At 43.6% G+C, this 18,020-nt stretch overlaps 1 protein-coding gene across 1 annotated transcript; it reads left to right on the top strand.

Annotated features, from left to right (window-relative positions):
* Positions 1-8,823: 8,823 nt before the first annotated feature.
* LOC139542732 (uncharacterized) lies at positions 8,824-13,779 on the top strand. Its single transcript, XM_071348515.1, has 8 exons — positions 8,824-9,132; positions 9,436-9,548; positions 10,256-10,356; positions 11,141-11,227; positions 11,532-11,679; positions 11,828-11,907; positions 12,087-12,180; positions 12,981-13,779. Exons 2-8 carry the CDS (start codon positions 9,437-9,439, stop codon positions 13,385-13,387), a joined length of 1,029 nt encoding a protein of 342 aa, XP_071204616.1. The 5' UTR covers positions 8,824-9,132; position 9,436; the 3' UTR covers positions 13,388-13,779.
* Positions 13,780-18,020: the final 4,241 nt, after the last annotated feature.

Raw genomic sequence — 18,020 nt, 5'->3', positions numbered from 1 at the left:
TCTTTTTATTTTAACATATTTCTAAAACCCTGTTTTTGCTTTGTCATTATGTGGTATTGTGTGTAGATGAGGAAAACAACTATTTCATCCATTTTAGATTCAGACTTACGTAAAGAAATGTTAAAAGTCAATGGGTCTGAATACTTTCCAAATGCACTGTATTATTATAACCAAGTGGAGACACTTGAGAATTTCTTCACAGTATAATCTTGAAACATTCAAACCGTTTTACCCATTCTCTTTGTTCTCTGTAGATGAGGCAATATAGAGAGGCTATGGCCCTCACTCAAAAAATTAGGCCAAAAAGGGATTCTCACCCAGCCAGGCCAAAGATGGTGGTGTCTCCACTTGTCTCAGCCAAAAGGGACTCCAACAGCCCCTGCTCTAGCGGTGTCCCCACAACCCACCAGTCGCGTCAGAAGAGCATCACAGAAGCCGTACTGCGGATGATATCGGAGGACATGCTTCCCCTCAGCTTCGTCGAGGGCTCAGGCTTCAGGAGGTTCATGTCTGTGATCGGCCCCCAGTATCAGAGGCTGTCCCAGCATGCCGTGGGCCTCCGGCTGTACGATGATGTGGAGAAGGCCATCAAGCCCCATCTGATCCGCAACCTGAAGACCTGCCTGGCGGCCAGCGCAGGTAATACTGTGATCCACGCCACCCTGGACCTCTGGGCCAGCCCCTATGCCGACCCCATTGTCGCCGTGCAGCTGCACTTCTTGGATGACGACTGGCACATCCACCGGCCCACCGTGGCCTTCCGCCACATCGGCTACAAGAACTTGAACGTGGCCGTGGCTCGGGAGCTGGAGGCCGTTTTGCTGAGTTACGGCCTGTTCCCCAACAACCTGGGTTACATCATCACCAAAGAGGCCAAGCACACCATCGCTGCCTATGACCTCTTCTGCGACTATAGGATCATGTGCTCGTCTCAGTGAGGCGACCCAAACGAGGAGGAGATGCTGGTCTTCCTGGGCGACCAGATGCCCACAGAGGACTTCTCAGAGATCCATTATCAGTCCTGTTTGTGCAGGGTCTCTTACCGTAATGTTTTTTATATTTAACTTTTACTTAACTAGGCAAGTCAGTTACATTTTTTTATTTATTTTACAAACATGGCCTACTTGTTTTTTTTAACCTTTTATTTAACTAGGCAAGTCATTTTTAACTAACAATGCCTTGAATGTATGCAATTTACTCCAATCATGTAAAATATTTGAGAGGAATGGAAGATTCGATATAGGCCGATAGTTTTTTATATTTTCTTGGTCATGGTTTGGCTTTTTCAAGAGAGGCTTTATTACTGCCACTTTTAGTGAGTTTGGTACACATCCGGTGGATAGAGACCCGTTTATTATGTTCAACATAGGAGGGCCAGGCACATGAAGCAGCTCTTTAAGTTGTTTAGTTGGAATAGTGTCCAGTATGCAGCTTGAAGGTTTAGAGGCCATGATTATTTTCATCATTGTGTCAAGAGATATAGTACTAAAACACTTAAGTGTCTCTCTTGATCCTAGGTCCTGGCAGAGTTGTGCAGACTAAGGACAGCTGAGCTTTGGAGGAATACGCAGATTTAAAGAGGAGTCCGTAATTTGCTTTCTAATGATCATGATCTTTTCCTCAAAGAAGTTCATGAAGTTATTACTGCTGAAGTGAAAGCCATCCTCACTTGGCACAGTCAACTTAGTGTATGTAAACTTCTGACCCACTGGAATTGTGATGCAGTGAATTATAAGTGAAATAATCTGTCTGTGAACAATTGTTGGGAAAAAGTACTTGTGTCATGCACAAAGTAGATGTCCTAACCAACTTGCCAAAACTAGTTTATTAACAAGAAATTTGTGGAGTGGTTGAAAAACGAGTTTTAATGACTCCAACCTAAGTGTATGTAAACTTCTGACTTCAAATGTAACTGGAGAGTTGGACGTCAAAATAAGTGAGGATACACTGAAGTGTGTTTTGTCAGACGAGGCAAATTTTGGGGAGTTCAGGTTTACCACTCCAAATAATAGTGTGTTTACGTTGACTCGTGACAAAGAAAATTACATTTTTTATTTCACCTTTTTTTTATCCAGGTAGGCTAGTTGAGAACAAGTTCTCATTTACAACTGCTACCTGGCCAAGATAAAACAAAGCAGTGCGACACAAACAACAACACAGAGTTACACATGGAATAAACAAACGTACAGTCAATAACACAATATAAAAAAATGAAGTCTATGTACAGTGTGTGCAAATGGCATGAGGATGTAAGGCAATAAATAGGCCATAGTAGCGAAGTAATTACAATTTAGCAAATTAACACGAGTGATAGATGTGCAGATGATGATGTGCAAGTAGATATACTGGTGTGCAAAAGAGCAGAAAAGTAAATAAAAACAATATGGGGATGAGGTAGGTAGATTGGATGGGCTATTTACAGATGGGCTATGTAGAGCTGCAGCGATCGGTTAGCTGCTCAGATAGCTGATGTTTAAAGTTCGTGAGGGAATTATAAGTCTCCAGCTTCAGCGATTATTGGAATTCGTTCCAGTCATTGGCAGCAGAGAACTGTAAGGAAAGGCGGCCAAAGCAGGTGTTGGCTTTGGGGATGACCAGTGAGATATACCTGCTGGAGCACGTGCTACGGGTGGGTGTTGTTATCGTGACCAGTGAGCTGAGATAAGGCGGAGCTTAACCTAGCAAAGACTTATAGATGACCTGGAGCCAGTGAGTCTTGAGACGAATATGTAGCGAGAGCCAGCGAGAGCGGTGTATGGGGCTTTGGTGACAAAACGGATGGCACTGTGATAGACTGCATCCAGTTTGCAGAGTAGAGTGTTGGAGGCTATTTTGTAGATGACATCTCCGAAGTCAAGGATTGGTAGGATAGTCAGTTTTACGAGGGTATGTTTGGCGGTGTTGTGAAGGAGGCTTTGTTGCGAAAGAGGACGCTGATTCTAGATTTAATTTTGGATTGGAGATGTTTAATATGAGTCTGGAAGAAGAGTTTACAGTCTAGCCAGACACCTAGGTATTTGTAGCTGTCCACATATTCTAAGTCGGAACCGTCCAGAGTAGTGATGCTAGTCGGGCGGGCGGGTGCGGGCAGCGAACGGTTGAAGAGCATGCATTTTAGTTTTACTAGCGTTTAAGAGCAGTTGGAGGCCACAGAAGGAGTGTTGTATGGCATTGAAGCTCGTTTGGAGGTTTTAACACAGTGTCCAAAGAAGGGCCAGATGTATACAGAATGGTATCGTCTGAGTAGAGGTGGATCAGGGAATCACCCACAGCAAGAGCGACATCGTTGATATATACAGAGAAAAGAGTCGGTCCGAGAATTGAACCCTGTAGTACCCCCATAGAGACTGCCAGAGGTCCGGACAACAGGCCCTCCGATTTGACACACTGAACTCTGTCTGAGAAGTAGTTGGTGAACCAGGCGAGGCAGTCATTTGAGAAACCAAGGCTGTTGAGTCTGCCGATAAGAATGCGGTGATTGACAAAGTTGAAAGCCTTGGTCAGGTCGATGAAGACGGCTGCACAGTACTGTCTTTTATCGATGGCGGTTATGATATTGTTTAGTACCTTGAGTGTAGCTGAGGTGCACCCATGACCAGCTCTGAAACCGGATTGCACAGCGGAGAAGGTACGGTGGGATTCTAAATGGTCAGTGATCTGTTTATTGACGTGGCTTTCGAAGACTTTAGAAAGGCAGGGCAGGATGGATATAGGTCTGTAACAGTTTGGGTCTAGAGTGTCACCACCTTTGAATAGGGGGATGACCGCGGCAGCTTTCCAATCTTTAGGGATCTCAGAAGATACGAAAGAGAGGTTGAACAGACCGGTAATAGGGGTTGCAACAATGGCGGCGGATAATTTTAGAAAGAGAGGGTCCAGATTGTCTAGCCCAGCTGATTTGTACGGGTCCAGGTTTTGCAGCTCTTTCAGAACATCTGTTATCTGGATTTGGGTGAAGGAGAAGCTGGGGAGGCTTGGGCAAGTAGCTGCGGGGGTACGGAGCTGTTGGCCGGGGATGGGGTAGCCAGGAGGAAAGCATGGCCAGCCGTGGAGAAATGCTTATTGAAATGTTCGATTATTGTGTATTTATCGGTGGTGACAGTGTTATCTAGCCTCAGTGCAGTTGGCAGCTGGGAGGAGGTGCTCTTATTCTTCATGGACTTTACAGTGTCCCAAAACTTTTTGGAGTTAGAGCTACGGGATGCAAATTTCTGTTTGATGAAGCTAGCCTTAGCTTTCCTGACTGACTGCGTGTATTGGTTCCTGACTTCTCTGAAAAGTTGCATATCGCGGGGACTATTCGATGCTAGTGCAGTTCGCCACAGGATGTTTTTGTGCTGGTTGAGGGCAGTCAGGTCTGGAGTGAACCAAGGGCTATATCTGTTCTTAGTTCTACATTTTTTGAGAGGGGCATGCTTATTTAAGATGATGAGGAAATCTTCGACTGACGGGATGAGGTCAATATCCTTCCAGGATACCCGGGCCAGGTCGATTAGAAAGGCCTGCTCGCAGAAGTGTTTTAGGGAGCGTTTGACAGTGATAAGGGGTGGTCGTTTGACCGCTTGACCGATGCAGTGATCGCTGAGATCCTGATTGAAAACAGCAGAGGTGTATTTGGAGGGCAAGTTGGTCAGGATATTATCTATGAGGGTGCCCATGTTTACGGATTTAGGGTTGTACCTGGTGGGTTCCTTGATAATTTGTGTGAGATTGAGGGCATCTAGTTTAGATTGTAGGACTGCCGGGGTGTTAAGCATATCCCAGTTTAGGTCACCTAACAGAACGAACTCTGAAGATAGATGGGGGGCAATCAATTCACATATGGTGTCCAGGGCACAGCTGGGAGCTGAAGGGGGTTTATAACAGGCGGCAACAGTGAGAGACTTATTTCTGGAGAGATTCATTTTATAAATTAGAAGCTCGAACTGTTTGGGCATAGACCTGGAAAGTATGACAGAACTTTGCAGGCTATCTCTGCAGTAGATTGCAACTCCTCCTTCTTTGGCAGTTCTATCTTGATGGAAAATGTTGTAGTTGGGGATGGAAATCTCTGAATTTTTGGTGGCCTTCCTAAGCCAGGATTCAGACATGGCAAGGACATCAGGGTTGGCGGAGTGTGCTAAAGCAATGAGTAAAACAAACTTAGAGAGGAGGCTTCTGATGTTAACATGCATGAAACCAAGGATTTCTCGGTTACAGAAGTCAACAAATGAGAGCGCCTGGGGACATGCAGGGCCTGGGTTAACCTCCACATCACCCGAGTAACAGAGGAGGAGTAGGATGAGGGTACGGCTAAAGGCTATCAAAACTTGTCGTCTAGTGCGTTGTGGACAGAGAATAAAAGGAGCAGATTTCTGGGCGTGGTAGGATAGGTTCAGGGCATAATGTACAGACGGGTATGGTAGGGTGCGAGTACATTGGAGGTAAACCCAGGCAGTGAGTGACAATAAGAGAGGTTGCATCTCTGGACGCAGTTATGCTGGGTGAGGTGGGACAAAGGAGGTATCTGAGGCATGTTGAGTGGTACTAGGGGCTCCGCAGTAAACTAAAACAATGATAACTATCCTAAACAACAGTATACAAGGCATATTGACATTTGAGAGAGCCAAAGCGAGGCATAAAGCAATCACAGGTGTTGATTGGGAGAGCTAGCTAAGACAACAACAGCTAATTAGCTAAGACAACAACAACAGGTAAAATGGCGATGAATGGGCGGAGAGGGAGACGGTCCATTCATAAAGAAGTAGTAGATCTTTAAAAAAGCTATCTTTGGTAGGCCTGCACCCAGAAAGAAGTGGTAGGTATTTTTAAAAGTTCTCATTGATAGGCTTGCACCCAGAAAGAAGTGGTAGGTATTTTAAAAAGTTCTCATTGGTAGGCCTGCGCCGCTGACAAGTACAGTATGTAGGCTAATCCATATACAGTGATTTGCATTGTGGCCAATTTTTTGACCTTGGAACATATTGTAGAACCCACATTTAATGCAAATGAAACTTAAATATGAACAAATATGAACTAGTTTTCAATATATTATGAATAAATACAGGGTATTGACACATTTCTACTGCTACATGGGGGACTTTTATTTTGAACATTTCCTAAGTAATTTTTTGGTGTTGCTGGCGAGATGCTGATAAACCAACCAGCTCTCCATTTTAAACGAATGGGGGAAAGAAATGTGAATTGTTTTGCTCTCAAGAAAAGGGTGGCATTGAAAGGAGTGATTACTGGGGTAGCGGTAAATGTGAAAGCTGACCAACTGAAGGGGAAGATCCCAGGTCTTTGCCCGACAAAGTGATCCTGTACGAGCTTTTGTGCCTAATACATTACATTGTTACAGGTGTCAAGCTTATGGGCATGTGGCAGCAGTGTGTAGGAGGGAAGTTCCTAGGTGTGAGAAGTGTGCACAAGGGCTTGAGACAAAGGAATGTGTAGCATTGGGGAAAGTAGTGGTACAGTACGTGTTAATTTTAGGAGTGCTTATGGGACTGGGGGACAGCCTCATCCTGTGCGAGAGACAGGTTGAGGTTTCCAGGGTTAGAGTAGTGCAGAAGTTGTCATATGATGAGGCAGTGAAGATAGTAGAGGAGGATGGGTCAAGGGGGGATCATGAGAGGAGTGGTGTGAGTAGTAGATCTGTACCAGTACAGATGGATAAACCAACAAGTGATATACACTACCCGTTAAAAGTTTGGACCCACCTACTCATTCGCCCCCCAAAAATCTACTATTTTCTACATTGTAGAATAATAGTGAAGACCTAAAAATTATGAAATAACACATATGGAATCATGTAGTAACCAAAAAAGTATAAAACAAAAGGGTGGTTACTTTGAAGAATCTCAAATATAGAATATATATTTTTGTTTAACACTTTTTGGTTACTACATGATTCCATATGTGTTATTTCATAGTTTTGAGGTCTTCACTATTATTCTACAGTGTAGAAAATTGTTATAATAAAGAAAAACCCTTGAATGAGTAGGTGGGTCCAAACTTTTGACTGCTACTGTATGTTTCAGTAATATTGGATTTTTGGCATTTATAGCAATGGTTATCAACTATACTGCAGGGATGGAACGTAAGTCACAGAAAATAGAGGTTGTGGTGGCAGCTGCAGAGAGGTATTTGGGTGTGTGAGACTTGACATCGGAAGAGTTACAGGGTGTGTTAAGTAGCGGTGTCCCATCCATTCTGGTTGTTGGCCTGAAGTAGGACTAAATAGATTTAAATAGTGGAGAATGGTAATTATTATTATTATTTTGTGAGTGTAGTGTTAGATGGTAGGGTATTTGTAGTATATATATATATACACTGCTCAAAAAAATAAAGGGAACACTTAAACAACACAATGTAACTCCAAGTCAATCACACTTCTGTGAAATCAAACTGTCCAATTAGGAAGCAACACTGATTGACAATAAATTTCACATGCTGTTGTGCAAATGGAATAGACAAAAGGTGGAAATTATGGGGCAATTAGCAAGACACCCCCAAAAAAGGAGTGATTCTGCAGGTGGTGACCACAGACCACTTCTCAGTTCCTATTCTTCCTGGCTGATGTTTTGGTCACTTTTGAATGCTGGCGGTGCTCTCACTCTAGTGGTAGCATGAGACGGAGTCTACAACCCACACAAGTGGCTCAGGTAGTGCAGTTCATCCAGGATGGCACATTAATGCGAGCTGTGGCAAAAAGGTTTGCTGTGTCTGTCAGCGTAGTGTCCAGAGCATGGAGGCGCTACCAGGAGACAGGCCAGTACATCAGGAGACGTGGAGGAGGCCGTAGGAGGGCAACAACCCAGCAGCAGGACCGCTACCTCCGCCTTTGTGCAAGGAGGTGCACTGCCAGAGCCCTGCAAAATGACCTCCAGCAGGCCACAAATGTGCATGTGTCAGCATATGGTCTCACAAGGGGTCTGAGGATCTCATCTCGGTACCTAATGGCAGTCAGGCTACCTCTGGCGAGCACATGGAGGGCTGTGCGGCCCCACAAAGAAATGCCACCCCACACCATGACTGACCCACCGCCAAACCGGTCATGCTGGAGGATGTTGCAGGCAGCAGAACGTTCTCCACGGCGTCTCCAGACTCTGTCACGTCTGTCACATGTGCTCATGTGCTCAGTGTGAACCGGCTTTCATCTGTGAAGAGCACAGGGCGCCAGTGGCGAATTTGCCAATCTTGGTGTTCTCTGGCAAATGCCAAACGTCCTGCACGGTGCTGGGCTGTAAGCACAACCCCCACCTGTGGACGTCGGGCCCTCATACCACCCTCATGGAGTCTGTTTCTGACCGTTTGAGCAGACACATGCACATTTGTGGCCTGCTGGAGGTCATTTTGCAGGGCTCTAGCAGTGCACCTCCTTGCACAAAGGCGGAGGTAGCGGTCCTGCTGCTGGGTTGTTGCCCTCCTACGGCCTCCTCCACATCTCCTGATGTACTGGCCTGTCTCCTGGTAGCGCCTCCATGCTCTGGACACTACGCTGACAGACACAGCAAACCTTTTTGCCACAGCTCGCATTGATGTGCCATCCTGGATGAACTGCACTACCTGAGCCACTTGTGTGGGTTGTAGACTCCGTCTCATGCTACCACTAGAGTGAGAGCACCGCCAGCATTCAAAAGTGACCAAAACATCAGCCAGGAAGCATAGGAACTGAGAAGTGGTCTGTGGTCACCACCTGCAGAATCACTCCTTTTTTGGGGGTGTCTTGCTAATTGCCTATAATTTCCACCTTTTGTCTATTCCATTTGCACAACAGCATGTGAAATTTATTGTCAATCAGTGTTGCTTTCTAAGTGGACAGTTTGATTTCATAGAAGTGTGATTGACTTGGAGTTACATTGTGTTGTTTAAGTGTTCCCTTTATTTTTTTGAGCAGTGTATATTTTTAGTTTAAGTTTAAGGGAGTTATACTCCAGTCTAGTAGGTGGCGGTAATGCAACATTTATTGGATGCCAACCGCGGTTAAACAGCATCGAAGAAGAAGCAGAAGAACGACAGAGTCTTGCATAAATGGCATAATATGTTTTGTAATGTTTTTTTTATTACAGTTAGCAGTAGTTAGCTAAACACACTCCGAGGCTGTAAACCGTGTAAACCGTCTACACAGTAACTACATCGCAAAGAAAGGTAAATAATATTTTAGTCCAAAATGTTGCATACCGCAGTTAACTCCTTCGACGAAATATATAACTTTGATAACAGCTAACGTTAAGCGTCGAATGAGTTAACTTTGATAACAGCTAAGCTGCTGGAAGTATCAACAACCGTACGATGAATGTCGAGTTTAAATGAACCAGATCATTTATGTATTAGTTATGATGTCAGTTCAACAGATGAGTACACAACCCGAAATGTTGAAAGCATTTGATCTAGATATTGGTTTAATTTAGAATGGAATGCAGTCTGTTTACTATCCTGCATTTTTTTTAGGATGGCTCAAGTGCCCAAAGTTAAGCTGGCAGGGGGCTTGGAGATCTGCCGCATCCTGAACGGCATGTGGCAGGTATCAGGTGCTCATGGTCCGGTGGATCATCCCAAAGCAGGTAAACTGAAAGTAGGGTAAAAGTTCACTCCAAAATCTAATTTATTCACACGTTTTTAGACCTTAAGTGTCTAGCTAATGTCTTGAGTGAGTGCCCCACACAATATTTTGTCCAGTTTATTTAACTGAGAACAAATTCTCATTTACAGCAACAACCTGGGGAACAGTCACAGGATGAATGAGCCAATTGTAAACTGGGGATGATTAGGTGACTGTATGAGGGTCAGATTGGGAATTTAGCCAGGACACCAGGGTTAACACCCCTATTCTTACAATAAGTGCCATGGGATCTTTAATGACCACAGAGAGTCAGGACACCCGTTTAACGTTCGATCCAAAAGACAGCACCCTACTCAGGGCAATGGCCCCAATCACTGCCCTGGGGAATTGGGATGTTTGTTTTTTTAGACCAGAGGAAAGGGTGCCTCCTACTGGCCCTCCAACACCACTTCCAGCAGCATCTGGTCTCCCATCCAGGGACTGACCAGGACCAACACTGCTTAACTTCAGAAGTAAGCCAGGAGTGAGATGCAGGGTAGTAGGCTGCTGGCTATAGCTATAGCCTATCAGTTCCATACAGTATCAATGGAAAAATGGGTACTATATAATTAAAAAAAGAAATAGATGATGCTGCCTATTATAGCATTTTTTTACCCACAATTTTTATTTCCCTAACAGTTATTATCAAACCCCCTTTTCCTATTCCAGTGCAGGCGATGCAAGCCTATATTGATGCTGGCCTAACAACTTTTGACATGGCAGATATCTATGGACCAGCGGAGGAGATTTTTGGACACTTCAACAGCCAGGTATGAATTGTTGTAACCTACACCACACAAACTCCAGATTATGAACCTGTTGGATTGAAAGTGTATGTACATATTGTAGATTGTATGAACATTGATCTCAGATGTGTGTGCAAGTGGAGCAGTACCCCTGAATTGGCACAGGAGGGAGCTAATGTAGCACAGTTGCTATTCGGCGGTTGGGCTGCTTAGTCTCGCTCTCAAGAATCAGGGGAGAGATGGTGTATGGAAGATCAGTAAATTCTCACTCTCACTTATACACACACATGAAAAAGCCCTTACACATCAAGCCATAGTCATACACACATTGTCAGATGCACTCTTACACCCACACTCTTTGTTTCACCATTAACATCGGTTTTAATATGAATCATTTTTTTTCATTTGAAGATTTTTTTAAATTTGCATCTTCATTTATTAATTCCTTTGGATTTCAGACCTTGTCAGTGCCCAGGCACGCTGCATCTCACACGATTTTGACTTGGATGTGTTTTGACACCTGGAATAATGTCCTCCGAGAATGCTTCCCAACACCAACCTCTCTGAGGATTGAATCACCTGTCTGTAACTAGACACATCTGCTCTGCTCTCACGTGTGAAACGGAGAGATTTATATGGTCTCTCACGTCTGACTGAAAAGTGTCTGAGATCTTTGAGGGGATTATGTGGACTGAGGGTGTTATTATATAAAGTGTGGTACACAACCAGACTGAGTACATTTTGTGAATACATTTCAGTGTCTTTTCACAGATGGCATGGAATGTAATTGTAGCATTCTGTTTTCTAGCTGAAATCGAAACCCAGCTATGATGCTGCACCACCCCTGCAGGGTTTGACCAAATGGGTGCCACGACCTGGACCAATGGACCGCAAGGTGAGTCTTTAATCCAGACTAGTGTGTGAAAAATCATCCTGCAAGTTGTCTACCATCCATTAAAATCTGAAAGCTAAATACTGTATATCACACCCACCAATTAACAATTAGAACTGCTTGAGGGCAGTGTCTCAGGACAACTTTCAGCTCTGTGAGAGACTCCCTTATCTAATTCTATTTTGAGGTGTCTGTTCTGGTTCACCTATGTCACTTGGCTGCAACAAAAGCCTGCACCCTCACCAGCCATAACAGGGTAAGATAACTCACGCCTGGTGTAGACATATTTAATATGTCTCGTCACTAGGTTGTGGAGAAGGCATTGCAGCGTTCCATGGCCCGTATGCAGGTGGATTCTCTGGACTGTGTGCAGTTCCACTGGTGGAACTACAGCGATAATAGATACCTGCATGCCCTGGGGCACCTGTCTGACCTGCAGCAGGATGGACTCATACGTAGGTCATCTTATATAACCATTTACTAATCCCATGCACACAAGCTCTTTGTTAAGATTCACAGTTCAGCCATGTACCTTGTGTACTTGTTGATGAGCTGTGCCTGTTTGTCAAGTTTAGATGTACTCCTTATTTTCTTACTCTTCAGGAGAGCTGGCCCTCACCAACTTTGACACTCAGAGGCTTGAGGAGATCACAAACAAAGGGATCAGAGTCTCCAGTAACCAGGTACAGTGCCTGCTCCCTCATTTGTTTTCCCCATCTTTCTCTCGCTTTCTCACTAGCTTAATGGGAGGCAATTTCCTTGTGCCTTATAGAATATTGTGAAATCTGTGCATGTTCAGTACATTAGTCTGCGTCAGCGTTCAGTATGTCCAGTATTAATGTCCAGTGATGTTTCCTCCCAGGTGCAGTACTCTCTGATTGACCAGCGGCCCGCTGTTAAGATGGAGGCGGTCTGCCTGTCTCACGGCATCCAGCTCCTCACCTATGGAACTCTGGGTGAGGACCGGTCTGAGGTCATATGGGATTAAGTCATCACGGCCACTGCTCTACTCCTACTGCTGCTATTTGGCTGCTCTAGATCATCAGGGGTTAGCCATTTAAGAGGATGAAGAAGCACAAGCATTCATGTCACTGCACTGAGAGAGTCAGTGGTGAAGGGTTGGATTAGGTCCCAGTTAGCCTGGCCCAGGTCTGTATGGGGTTTAGCCTACCCATCTGACCTATAGATCTAGACCAGGCTAGCTCACAGTTACTGTTGCAACCTTAGTGACCGGTTATGGTCTGTTTTCTTCAAGTTATGTGACTTACGATATTATATCGTAAATCACATAACTTTAGACAGACCCATAATCGCTCCTTCTAGTCATGGACCACTTGATATTCTGATCTGATAATGCCTGGAAATGACTGACTCTCTCGCATAAGTCGTAATGAAAAACATAACGTACTCTCGCCAGATATGTTGTGGGAAAAATCTGAGATACTGCATGCTTTGCTTTGATGCATTATGGTTATTAGTATTACTGAAATTAGCAAGTCATTTAATATAGTGTTAGCGATTTTAGAAATCCTTTCCGTATTGACTCTTGCAATGTGGGGTGTAGTGATATAAAATGGTGGCAATCTAAGATGGAGTCCAAACTGACGATGCGTCTCTGCTGTTTCTCTGCTTCCCTCTTCACCCAATCTCCTCTCTTCTTCATCTTTACCCTGTCTCTGTCTCTCTTTCTGTATCCAACCCCTCCCTCCTCCATCTTTTTAAACCTCCATCGCTCGGTCCCCCCTCTACTTCTCAGCTGGTGGTCTACTCTCAGAGCGCTATCTGGGGAAGGCGGAGCCTACAAGCAGGGTGGAGCTCAACACTGCCTCCCTCAGTAAATACAAGAAGGTGATTGATGGCTGGGGAGGATGGGGGCTGTTCCAGGAGCTGCTGGTTGTCTTGGACGGTGTTGCCCAGGGCCACAGCTGCTCCATTGCCAACGTGGCTACCCGCTACATTCTGGACCGGCCAGCAGTGGCTGGAGTCATCGTGGGCTGTCGTCTCGGCGTTGCTGGGGCGGAACACATCAAGGACAGCCTGCACAGCTGCAGCCCAGAGTTGGAGCTCACGGCGCAAGACCTGCGCACCATAGACGGCGTGCTGCAGCGCTCGCGTGACCTCATGAGCCTCATCGGAGATTGTGGAGACGAGTACAGGAACTAGAGGAGAAAAGAGAAGATGGACCAGAGCATCTGGGTTGGAGGGAAGTTGAGATGGGGTATTGGAGGAAGAACATGTAAATGTGTGAATAAATGTGTGTATAGATGATGGTGGGAAGTTAGAGGATGGCAGGAGTAGAAGGAAATGTGGTGGGAAGAGAAGGCCTGGGGGGCTGAAACTGAAGATGACAGATGGGAGGGGCATGAGGGGGAATGACAGCATGAACTATGACAGGGCACACAGATATACAGCCTTTTACTTTTATTTTTTTAAATAGTGTCAACGTGTGATAAATGTTACCCTGTACCCATATAATTAAGAATGTAATGTATATAGCGTCATTATGTCTCTGTGTATGGAAAGGGCTTTTAAGTAAAATAAGATATTGACCTAAAGCAGCTTGTTTAATTTACAATACGCACAATAGTTATTGATATTTTTTGTAAAAATCCTCTTCCTGTACTCCTTCATGACATCCCTTCAGACAAGGAGAAAATATTTATTTTTGTTACATTACTCAAAAGAGGGAAATGTCTCTGTGTTTGAGGTGGTCTGTGGTGGGCCTTTGTTTGCAGTATGCTGGTGTTGTGTGTGTGTTTGTTTGAGGATTACTAGGGTGGAAGATGTGGGTAGGCCTGTCTGGCGAACACTGGGAAGAGTTTCACTAGGGAAGTAGATCATGGTGGAGTCCTCTGATGTTCCTTGACAGAGCTAGCTGACTGGCTGTTCACTCAAGGGTCTGGATATACGCAAACAGGAGGGGTCAGAGGAAGATTTGGGGTGGGGGTAGCACTGAGGGGCAATTAGATGACAGGCTAGAAGATTAGGGGTGGGTGCCAGCTGGGGGGCAGGAGCAGGGGTATTTGGGGGGTCTTTCCATCTCTTGTAACTGTGGTAATGAGGCATTGATACTGTACAAGAGACAGACACTCTAATGACCATGATGATTCCCCCAGACTGCCACTATCGCAGCTGCTGAAACTCACAGGGAGGGTACCCACAGCCTGGGGTTAAAGGTAAGATACAAGATCACATGTACTCCACTATGGGGAAACACACTAGGGTATAGTACAGTACTATGACATCCAGTAAAACTACAGTCTGTCACCAGGGGACTGAGTTTAGCCTGCTTCAGTGTGCCTCAGACTAAGGGCTTAATTCAATTAGATCCGCTTGAACCAATATCAGCATAGCAGTTGTTTTGGCAGTGTCGGAGGTGGAACTACATTAGAGCTGACAAATCCACAAGTGACTCTTGGAATTATACCTACAGTAAAGCAGACATTGCCTGCATAGGGTCGTATTAACAGAAATCCCATGCAGCCTTGTTTACAAGTTCAAACAGTGGAATGTGAGATGTAATCTACACGTCCATTAGGCTGATAGAAATCCTCATTATTTAGTTGAATCATTTTTCAATTTGAGCGTAATTATCTCGTTCTGAACTTCTAATGTGAGTGGGGCGGGTGTGGCTTAGTGACAAAGATTTGACGTCTTCAACACAGTTCTGCCTCCTACACCGCCAAAACATCCGCATCGCTATTGTCAGTTAACACTTGATCGGATTAAATCTAGGCCCTAAACACCTTGTTTTCCCCAGCTCAGTGGTCTTCAGGTTAGTGTGACAGCAGCCATGTGTGGTTGGTATTATATTTCTGTGGTGGGCTACTGTGTATCTATCAGCTGTCCTCTCTCTCATCTTGTTGGATGACCCTATGTTTAAAGAGCATCTCTGTCTGCAGTTTCATGCACACACACATGCTGATGTGCCCTTGAATCGTTCAATAGGATTTTTAATTATTAAAACACATGAAATATGCACAGCACGATGTGGGTGGTGGATATGTCTTTGTATGTTCAGCTCTCAATGCAGCATGCATACAGGGCCCATAGTCCAGACTATCAGCAGACACACTGCACCAGATTGATCAGGTGTGGCTCAAGTCAATGTTTGTCTGTGTGTTATTTGGTATTTTTATTGAATAGTAAAACATTCAATATACCTGCAGTGAAGCCGATCAACATTTACATTCAGTCATCAAGCAGACTCCCATGCAGAGCGATCCACAGGGGCAACCAGAGTCAAGTGCCCTGCCCAAGGGCACGTCGACAGATCTCCCACCAAGTCAAATCGGGGACCCAAATCAGCGACCTATCGGCCACCGGCCCATCTCCCAACCGCCAGGGCACCAACCATCCTAGATCCCCCCACAGTTCCCCGAGAGCTGCCCCTCGACCATCCAAGACCCCTCCAAAAAAACTCTCCCTCCACTACCCCAAGGAATTCTGTACAATCATTTTTGCGTTGTTTTATATATCAACTCATACACCCTGTGCCATGGAATCAGTACATCAAACACCGATTCTCAGCTATTTTGCAGTCTGTATGGCACAGCTGTCAACATCCTGGTCCTCAAATTAAACTGGTATACTTTCCTATTTATGCTATTTTTATTCCTCTGTCAGTTTTAATCCTTTATATTGGGCAGACAGACCAGTTCCCTACCTCCTCCCGCTGCCACCTGCCTCCGCCATTTTCAGGGGAATCTTGGATTGAGCAGACCTTCCCAAACAAATCCGATAACTTCATGAAAGACATACAGTACCAGTCAAAGGTTTGGATGTCTTCACTATTATTCTACAATGTAGAAAATATTAAAAATAACAAAAAACCCTTGAATGAGTAGGTGTCCAAACTTTTGACTGGTACTGTAACCCTACCATTCCAATTTACAATATCATTTAAAAACAAAATACCCTTTTCAAACATATTTTCCATAAATATAGGTCTTTTATCAACCACCACATTTGAGTTCAACCATAATATTTGTTGTAATATTTGTTCTAATAAATCAAAATGAGACATGGCAATCGGCAAAAAGGCAATTTTTAACAATGGGTGAGCTTTTCTTAGTAATCTACTTGAGAACTATTTTGGGTTCAAGTAAAACTTTTGTTTAAGTGAAGCTTTTAAAGAGAGGTTTAGTGCTTTTATATTTAATCTCAAACCATCCAGTTCATATTCACTATATAGATAGGCACGCTTTATGTTGTCTGGCTTAGCATTCCAGATAAAGCAAAATATCTTTTGCTCATATGATTTGAAAAACGAATCATAAGGAGTAGGAAGCGCCATAAGTAAATTGAGATATGACTAAGGAGTTAATCAGTGTCATTTTTCCATAAATGGTTGCAGGATCTTGTCTATGTTTACAAGTTTTCTATTGAAATTCATTGTGGAGAGCTCATTTATATATTTTGTGATATGAATACCAATTATGTCTACTTCACCATCAGCCTATTTTATAGGTAAACTGCAGGGTAATGTAAAAGTTGTATTTTCTAAAGATCCAATACATAATATGTTACACATCATAATTAGGTTCAAATTCAAAGAGGCCAGAAAAGTGAACTAGATCTTCAATGAGACATTGCAGGGATCTCGCTTGCGGACTAGTTACATGGATACCTATGTTTTTATGCCTTGGATTTCTAATCATCTAATGTTGTTATTTGATCTGATTTTAATACCTCTTTAGGATCTGACCCTTTTTTTCAATTTTCACCTTAAATGACATACCCAAATTTAACTGCCCGTAGCTCAGGACCTGTAGCAAGTATATACATATTCTTGATACCATTTGAATGGAAACACTTAAGTTTGTGGAAATGCAAAATTAATGTAGGAGAATATAACACATTAGATCTGGTAAAAGATAATACAAATATTTTTTTTTTTGTACCATCATTTTGAAACGCAAGAGAAAGGCCATAATGCATTATTCCAGCCCAGGCACAATTTACATTTTGGCCACTAAATGGCAGCAGTGTATGTGCAAAGTTTTAGACTGATCCAACTAACCATATCTGTTCAAAATGTTGTATCAAGACTGCCCAAATGTTCCTAATTGGTTTATCAATACATTTTCAAGTTCATAATTGTGCTGAAACAATAGCATGGTATTATTTCACTGTAACAGCTACTGTATATTGGACGGTGCAGTTAGATTAACACGAATTTAAGCTTTCTGCCCATATCATATATGTCATATATGTAGCGCAACTGTCCCACGGGGGGGACACCGATCCCGTAGAGGTTTTGATAGCTAACATTTCGATGGCCATAATGAATAGATATGATGAGTGTGGACGCCGTTGTTTAACTCCAACAGTTAAAACTCTCTGAGAAGAAACCGCTATTGCACCTGGGGTTGCTACACATTACTTTTATCCATTGAATAAGAGACTCACCGAAATAGGAAAAATCCAGGCATTTATAAAGAAAATCCAGTCTTACTTTATCAAAGGCCTTTACAAAATCTGAAATGAATACCAAGCCTGACTTCTTAGATGTTTCATGGTGTTCTATTATTTCTTTTTATTATTATTATTATTATTATTATTATTATTATTATTATTTCTATTTCTATTATTATTATTTTTTTTAAAATTCAGCTATAAATTATTTTGGCTTAGTTAAGAATAAATTGTCCTCCAGTAGACTTTGACTACATTTCCAATATCCCCGTCCATGTGGAAATTCTGTTAGAGTTATGTGAAGGCCATATAGATGATGGTCCGATCGCATTCTGTCTCTTTTCTGTGTCTGTGTGTTGCCATGTAGGCTATGCTGTGT

Source organism: Salvelinus alpinus, chromosome 17 (assembly GCF_045679555.1).
Source record: "Salvelinus alpinus chromosome 17, SLU_Salpinus.1, whole genome shotgun sequence".
Classification (NCBI taxonomy): domain Eukaryota; kingdom Metazoa; phylum Chordata; class Actinopteri; order Salmoniformes; family Salmonidae; genus Salvelinus; species Salvelinus alpinus.
Note: the sequence above shows the minus strand (reverse complement) of the source record. Positions and strands in the feature narration are given on the sequence as shown.